Below are 8,551 nucleotides of genomic sequence, written 5' to 3'. Positions count from 1 at the left end.
GGTTAGTTGAAGCACGCAGTAGGTGGGCGTTATGGAAATATCACTGATTGTGTAATGATTTCATTAAATTGCAGAGAAGCTGATATTAATTTCAGTGTAAAACAATCCACAAAACAACAAATCGGTCACTGTAATTTAACACATCTTTTTTTCTGAAAAGTACAATTGGTCATATTTCCAACCAGTCACAGTGAGGTCATAGTGATACAGTGCTGCCACCTACAGGACATCAAGAGACTAAAACACTGTGGGTAATGCAGATATAATTTATTATCATATATGCCACATATTTTTGTGTGTGTTATTACAGTGGGTTAACAGTGACTTTATTCATATTTTAGTGTAGCAACTTGCTTTGTGACAATACAACAGGTTATTATATTACACTATTTTTTATTAACCCTGGTTTAATAGAAATATAGCTATAATAATTTATGGAGTGTTTAATTAATACATACAGTAAGGCCATTATCTTGTACTTTGGAGATTAATTGCCATAATGTCTTACTATTCATTCAATTTTTTTAAATACACAATGAACTGAGAGTTATATAATGTAGAATTTTACTCTGTTGTAGATGCCTATTGAATACCTATAGAAAAATGCTATTATTCAATAATGTGTGTAAATGTGAGAAAAAGGCAGGTCTGCAGCTGTGATTAAAAATGTGACTTGCAAACAAAGTCAGTCACTAATCGGAGTTTTTTTTTTTTTTTCTTTTTAAAAATCCCAAACAACCTTTAGGGATGTGGCTACAAAACCTATAATGTATAATTCAGAGTTTTGGTCTCTGACAAAGGAGGGAAAAATGTGATTATTTTTGGTCTTGTGTGTGATATAATCTGAGCTGAAACTTAATTATTCGGCACTTGAGTGTTGAGTGTCACGGCGAAAAGGAAATTGCATCGCTCTCATCTTATACAAGGCATTTCCGTGGCTAATAGAGGTGACAGTTACACCCTCCGATATCTGCATGCAACACAGATACGCACAGAGAGGACGACGGGTGAGAGGTGTGTGTAAAGTAGCAAAAATAAACGGCTGCATAAATATTTAGTGCAGCGGCAACTCTGTAATTCCTATAGCTTTGGGATAAGCTTCAAGCAGCAGACTGAAAGACATAGAGACTGTGAAGCTGCGGATTGTGAACAAACTAAGTTGAATAACGGAATGTAAGTATGATGCTCAGCTGCTTACAATCCACACAGTACACACACTGTACAGTAAGTGAGTTGATTTTTGGTCCATGCTGCAGAGTACTGACTGTTTGTCATTGAGAGAGAAAGAAGAAAAGAGATATGAGTGGGAGGACAGGTAGGAGTGAAAACGGTAGAATAAAGGAGGAGGAGGAGTGAGACGAGAAGAAGAGTGAGTACAGAGGAGACTGTCCCTTGGATGTTTGGTTAAATAAGGCCGGTGGGAGCAGGACAAGGGGCGATTTAGTGCAGGATCTGCACGAGGAGGCGCTTGAAGTCTCCACCACACTCAGAGGCCAGAGCTTCTTTAAGGGGAACGTCGTACTTCTCCAGGTACATATCCTTCACTGTATCCAGGTCAATCTGTCGGGCGAAAACACAACACTGCTGTCATGACCAGATCCTGCACTCCTTTTGTCTCTTTTTTTCCCCTTGAACTGGAGGATTACAGAGCGGCTTTCAACATTCAAGAGCTCAAAAAAAAAAAAAAAAAAAAAAAATCTGTGGTTCATTTTCAAAAACGCACTGGCGCCAAAAACTAAAAATACTTCTGGAAGGTTTTCAGACGACAGAATCAATGTGATCAATGAAGTTTCAAAGTGCAGAATGTTTTCAAACTAGACAGGATCATTCATACCATAACTGAGATATTAAACTCCACATGAAATGAATTCCCAGTAGCTTAACTTTAGAAAAACGTAAGATTTTTTTTTTACTACCACCCTCTGTGTCCTTCCAAATAAAACGGTTTCTCTCCTTAACTGATTTAATATCAATAAATCTATATTATCTATATTATTATTTGAATGACCCCTCCTTATGTCTGCCCCAACATCCTGTTATAACAAGAAATACAAAAAATATCAAGGAGGTAGGAGGGTCATTTCAAGAGTCTTAAATCAACAAAAATTATTAGAAAATATCAGATGCGGACAAATATGTTGACAACTATGTGGCTATCCACTGTGCTTATATCCTTGAATTTGCAATCACACACACACACACACACACACACATACACCCACACACACACACTTGCCTCAGAACGGCCTACGATGATGCGAATGAGTGTGTCCTCATCAGTGCCCGCTCCCTTCATGGCAGCGTTGAGGCGTCGGGCAAAATACAGCTGCGGGTTCTTAGCACACCTCACTATGAAAAACCACAACACACACGCACACACACACAGCATTATGAAACAAAAAACGCTAACTACTGTATTGAGTGATTGTTCATGATTTGGATGATGTGAACCAGGCCTCTGTGTCTACCCAGAGTGATGTAGCACTCCTTCAGGGTTCCTGTGGCCTCGCTGTCGATGGCATCCAGGATGTCTGTTCCTGAAAGCTGCGCAACAAAAACACATTTTCACTTTCACCCAACAAAACACTGGCAGGTGTAACTGCACACAGCTGAAACGTTTTGCAGTCGGTCTTGGCTGAGGCTCCCACTGAAGCAGCTTTTGCGTGTGAGAGGCGAGTTGCAGCACGTACCGACTCATAGACCTTGAAGGTGGCCTGAAGCTGCAGGTAGTTCCTGTGGGTCAGGATGTCAGTGAAGGTCGTCTCGTCTGTGCCAAACCTGCCTTCTCCCGCCTGACGAAAGGGACACAGAAATGAAACAACATTTATTTGCACATTTCCTCTCTTGGCTGATGTAACCAGGGATCTAGTCTACACCCAGTGTCTCTTCCTGTGAAAACATTCCCTCTAAACCTTTTCTCATGCCCAGAATCCCTACTTTCCCTAATTTCCTACAGCAATCACTGCCATTAGACTGAGTCAGGCCACCTGCACCAAGGAAGGGGAAGAGTTAATTATGAGTTCCTCTCCTTAAAATATTGTTGGTATATAAATGTTTGCTATGCTTCAGTGGGGATTTCCCTCTATCCCCTAAGTAATGGTTTGGCCCAATTAGGGTGGGGCCAGGTTGGGGTATATAAAGTCAAGTTGTCATTAAATAAGAGAGTTTTTTGCCGGTGGCAGCTTGCTGTGAGGCTGTCTGCCAGATATTTTTTCAGTTTGTTTGCTTCTTGTTAATTTTCCCAGGGCTTTCGCTTCTCTCCTCTGTGTGATTGTTGTTTTCGGTTCATAAAACCACTGCCCTTTTTTTACACCTCCAGTGCCAGACCCTCACTAGAATCTCTCATCTATGTGGAATTACTACCAGTAATGCTGTACTTCCAATTACAATCCTCAGCACTAACCAACTGATCCTGTTATATTTTGGTTGCAAATGCACGCGTCCTGACATAGAATAACCCAGGTCATTTCTACAACCCATATCCTTACATTATTGAGCAGTTTGTAATGCAATACAGCCTCAGAAATTTGCCTGTTGGCGATACGATCAGCTAATATTAGCTCATCACAGATACAATGGTATAAGTTTGTCCATATGCACGCACGCACACACACACACACACAAACACACACAAGGCAGCACACTGACTCCATTGTTTACAATACTTTGTATAGCAGTGAGCTGGCAGAGTGTCACAGCTGAGCAGATGGTGCTGCAGATTGTGTTAAGAAGTTTATTGTTCACTTGTAAAATATCAAGCCTCCAGCACATGTCTTTATTAGAGCTATCTGATTAACAAGTTTTGATGATTCCTTGCCACAAATGTGTGTTTTTAATGTATTAAAAATATTGGCCAATATATTGTAACCAGAATTTTTTTCACTCTTAAATATCAATATCGACCAAAAGTCGAGTATCTAGTATCTGATTAATAAACAGAATTAAAACTTGGAAATGTTTTAAACAAGAGAGTATAGGTGGCCCAGTCAGAATTAAAAAGAAAAGAATAATTTTATAATACGCTTTTCTCATATTCAGAAAGATATGCTGTGTAAGTTACAGTATAATATGCCATTGCCATAAATACACTATGTAATTGAAAAAAAAAAATCTGCTTTTGTAAGGTTTAAAAGTTGCATGAACAGATTTTTAGATCTAGGATAACGACACAAACGTCACACGGATTGAAAAAGATCAGCTCATCAAACCTATTTTATGAATCGGGGCTCTGATTTAGGGAAATTATGCAGGATGGACTTTATCCGGGCGCTCACCTCAAAGAGAGACGTGGCATCCTGTTCTGCTAAAGCCCCATCCACCTCATAACCCTCGTCCCTGTTTGCCTGCAGAAAACAGAGAAGGAGTGAGGGAAGAGGGAGCAGAGGAGATTTACAGAGGTCAAAGAGATGGACGACAAAAATAATCTCACATGTTTAATGGGATAACAATCATATGGTACTTATTAATGGGTGAGAGGCAGTTGACACCGCAGTTACTTTGTTAATTTTAGGAGGATATGAGTCACAGGGGCAATGCTGTTGTTTGTCCTTCACTCTAGGAGAATGGAAGGAGAGGGGAAGTGGGTGAGGGTGGGAGCGCTGAAAGGCCCACCGAGGCCAAAGCATGCCAAACAATGATGTGGTGTTTGCCGAATGTCCCAGTGTGTGATTCACAAGTGCAGCGCGGTCACCCCACAGAGCAACTTTCAGCACCTCAAAGGAGGAAAAGATGCAGCGTGGTACCACTCCCCCTCACTTCACGGCTTCAGTCTGCTGTTAACTTCTCCGCTTTCAGATATTTGGTTGTGTTTAAAGACTGCGGTGCCACTGAACCTCCCTCCCTTGCAGCTACTCCTCCATATTTCTGCTGGAAATCCCTCTCCTGGTTAAATAAGGCTAAGAAAAAGCAGTTCAGTCGGTGTTTACCTGCAGTAATGAGATCAACAGGTTCCTCACGTCTCCGCTGGTGTCATCCTCGATGTCCGCCTCCAGGTCACGCTCATGCACTGGGAGGTAAAGGCCACACATAATCTGTAGCATGCTACTTACAGAGTTGTTTTTGCACTTGTGCTCTTTTCATTCCAACACAAGAAAGAAAGGTTTTGTAACTTGCACTCAGAGAAGAATAACATCATGCTCGATTTGCAATTCATATAATCTCCGTTTTACCAAGTCATTTAGTCTCATATTCAGTGTTAATGTTGTTTTTCTTAAAACAAGTGAAAAAAAAAATCCTGAAAGAAGTGAAACTGCATTGGAAAAAAGTGGAATTATCTCATCCCACTGGCAGATTTTTGTCAATTTAAGAAAAACAACATTTTAACTCTGAATATGAAACTAAATGACTTGTTAAAATGAAGATTTTTCTTTCTTTCTTTTTTTTTTTTTTTTTGCAGTGAATCATGTAAAAGATGACTGTGATATGACTCATTCCCAAAAGTTACACACCCAAAACATTATAACTAATAGAAAACCCTTCTGTCGTTCCGTGTGCTGGTTGAGTGACCACACTTTCCAGCAGAAGTGGAACATAAATTGGTGGCTACAGTGGCCGATGCCTGTGAATCACTGCTTAAAAAAACTTACCCTGGGCATAGGCCTCCTTGTAGCTCAAAATGTCCTATAAAGGGAGATTAACAATGAGATTAAGTTAGCCATTATCATTTTACTGCCACATAATCTGACAACACAACAAGATTGCATTAAAGAAGCAAATACAGACTGCACCAAGCACCTTTTATGCAACCTTCAAGTGCTCCTTGAAAGCTTGTACTTCTGAGCTCTAAAGTTATAAATATAACTTGGCAAGCATTTTTTAGGGCTTTGTGCTTGGAAACAATAACAATATCGACCGTATACCAAAAGTAGCTATTTGCTGACTCATGTTTTACTTTGGGAGTCAGGTGGCACAGGGCTGCTTTGTGCCACAGTGGCACAACAAAGAGGAGTAAATCAGTGACAAGCACGTAACTGAACAAAAATGCTTGACGACTGTGGTTCGACAAAAAGTGAAAACACAAACTTACCACAATACTAATTATTAACGTGGGATGCCAAACAATAACATATCCCATACTACATTAATAATAACTACTGTGCGACTGATGAACTCTATCGTTGTTATTAATTAATAGTGTGGTTTTCACATTCTCTTGCCCCAAACTTCATATCACAGCAACTCGGATTCTTCTGACTTTTTGGTGTTTCTGAAATTCTGACATTCCCAGTTGTATTTACCACTTTGTTGGTGTTTTTCATGCACCCTCAGCTTGTAAATAAATCATTTCTGACAGCACTTGAAGATGGAGCTAGATCTCATTCAGTCATCTCTCTGAGGGTTTACCTCATCAGCTATAGGATTCACATCAATCATTTCAATCGGTTATCTATCAGGTATTGACAGACCTCATTGGTAGCTGTGCACAGGATCTCTACCAGAACAGCTTCATCGGTGCCCGCACCCTTCATGGCTTTCCTCAGCTCCTTGGCGAAATAAACATTGGGTGGGTCCAACATGGCCATGATGGCGTTCTCAAAACTGCCTGTCAGCTCCTTCTTCAGGACCTCCTCCAGCTCCTGGTGGGATACAGAGATGCATGATGGGAAAAGGAGGCAGCGGGTGAGAAACAAGAAAAAAAAAAACAATATGACGGACAGAGATACAGAGATAAAGTGAGGCAGAAGGAGGAGGAAGATGGTAGGTACTTACATCATCGTACTTTTCAAAGTAGGCCTGTTTGATCTCCACACGCTGAGCGGAAGATCGATTGGCCAGGATTTCAATAATGGCCTCCTCATCTGTGCCTGATGAACATTAACATACAGGGTTACATCATGCAAGTAAAATATTACAACTTGTTTTATCTGCTTTCTATGATTGAGGGAATATTTTAGAGGCGAGAATCAAAATCAGTAGCTTAAACAATATTTTCTAACACCTGGGGCTCATCTCGGAGTAATCTAGGAAATTAGGTCCCAAAATAATTACAGAGGAATGAAAAAAAACATCCCATAAACTTACCTAAACCTTTACAAGCTTTTCTAATGGCCTTGATGTCAGCTGTGACATCAAAGTTCTCATAAGGGACTATGGTGGGCTGGAGAATAAATGACAAAATGAAACAAATGGTCACACTAAACAACCAAGTGACATATATTTTTATGATGAAAACTGACTTACTAAACAGAATGTAAACTTTATAAGGATAACTCTTTAAAAGAAGTTAGAAATGACTGATTTGTGATGATGTGATTGAACTGAATTTTGTTTATATTTGTGATATTCTGGTCATGGGCTGGTGTTATACAAAACACTGAACCTCAAACTTTTTTTTTTTTTTTTTTTTTTTGCAGCACCCATCCAGCTCATTTGTTCCTGCAGGAAAAGGGTGCAGCCTGTGTGCTCGCTGAGTCATGTCATGGGACAGGAGCTGCGCGGCATGCAGCCTCCTCTCCTCGCCCACCCTGCATCTAATACAATGCGGCCTTATTGATCAGCAAACAGAAAACAGCGTTGCTGAGAAATGCCACATTGCTGCCGCTGCCCCCTCACAGTGCACACTACCAAATTCTAACTATCTGGTTAGATAGTTTAGTCTAGTTTTTCTCCCATGACGAAAAATCACTAAAAGACTCGCATGGTAGCCTCTTGCTGGAGTTTACAGTGTCAGCGTTCACTCTAAGTAACCTTATCCATCTTTAGGATATGTTTTATAATATTTCTCCTGTGGTATCACATAACACTATACTCTAGAACAGGCAGAGTATGACTCCTAGGAATATTAGTGATACACATACTCTGTTTATTTAAATAATCATGAGGGTTAATCTTTCTTTTCCTTTTAACGCATGCTCTATAAATTTTTGGTTTCTTACCTGCACGTTGCCCATGATGTTTCCGGCGAAAATTCCCAGTTGTTGTCACAAGTGAAGGCTGTGCGTGCTGGGCTGCTGTGCTGGAGTTGGTGTGACGCGTGTCAAGCCAGGGACGCAGCCCTGTCCGGTGCTGCAGAGCTGACGTCACCTCTCTGATTCATTTAACCGGAGAGACGGGGTCGTGCTGATGGGTTGGGCATGGGTGTGTATGTGTATGTGTGTTTGCGGTGGGGGGTCATTAGAAGTAAAGGTCAGACAGAAGAAAACATCAGAATAATTTCCTCAATCAATTATAAACTGACCCTTAGTTTGAGAGGAGTGTCCCATTACAATGCAGTATGCACTTCATGGACATATTTTATTTAAAACAATACCAGATACACTGCACTGCCAAACACAGCAGCCAGTAATCCAATGCACTAAACACACTAAGATGTATTAGTCTACAGTCAAGTGGAGACATCAGAGTTACACTTTTGGATCCCAATCTCCACAAGAACAAATTGAAATGTGAGCTATTATGCGCAGGGTATGCAGTTTGATGCTGATATGACCCTCTTCAACTCTAGTGCATGGGTTTGCTGCGCAGCACTGTGAAAATCCACAAGATTTATTTTAAATATTAGTGGAGATCCCAAGGTTTCCTAAGATACCAAATACATCGTGCTGAATTACAG

General features: G+C 40.5%; 1 protein-coding gene across 1 annotated transcript; it reads right to left on the bottom strand.

Moving 5' to 3' along the window:
- Nucleotides 1-297: 297 nt before the first annotated feature.
- Nucleotides 298-7,984, bottom strand: LOC115375787 (annexin A13-like). The gene is made up of 11 exons (XM_030075329.1): nucleotides 7,875-7,984; nucleotides 7,021-7,096; nucleotides 6,709-6,803; nucleotides 6,405-6,575; nucleotides 5,586-5,619; nucleotides 4,926-5,005; nucleotides 4,275-4,343; nucleotides 2,691-2,792; nucleotides 2,469-2,544; nucleotides 2,237-2,349; nucleotides 298-1,560 (listed from the first exon to the last, which is right to left on the bottom strand). The coding sequence occupies exons 1-11, from the start codon at nucleotides 7,887-7,889 to the stop codon at nucleotides 1,441-1,443; spliced, it is 951 nt and encodes a 316-aa protein (XP_029931189.1). The 5' UTR covers nucleotides 7,890-7,984; the 3' UTR covers nucleotides 298-1,440.
- Nucleotides 7,985-8,551: the final 567 nt, after the last annotated feature.

This window comes from Myripristis murdjan, chromosome 17, assembly GCF_902150065.1.
Source record: "Myripristis murdjan chromosome 17, fMyrMur1.1, whole genome shotgun sequence".
Taxonomy (NCBI): Eukaryota; Metazoa; Chordata; class Actinopteri; order Holocentriformes; family Holocentridae; genus Myripristis; species Myripristis murdjan.
Note: the sequence above shows the minus strand (reverse complement) of the source record. Positions and strands in the feature narration are given on the sequence as shown.

Excerpts from the sequence above, each read along its gene's own strand:
- LOC115375787 (XM_030075329.1), bottom strand. Across the intron at positions 4,344-4,925 it reads TGTTGATCTCATTACTGCAG|GCAAACAGGGACGAGGGTTA; the intron begins GTAAACACCGAC and ends TGTTTTCTGCAG. Across the intron at positions 2,545-2,690 it reads CCTTCAAGGTCTATGAGTCG|CTTTCAGGAACAGACATCCT; the intron begins GTACGTGCTGCA and ends TTTGTTGCGCAG.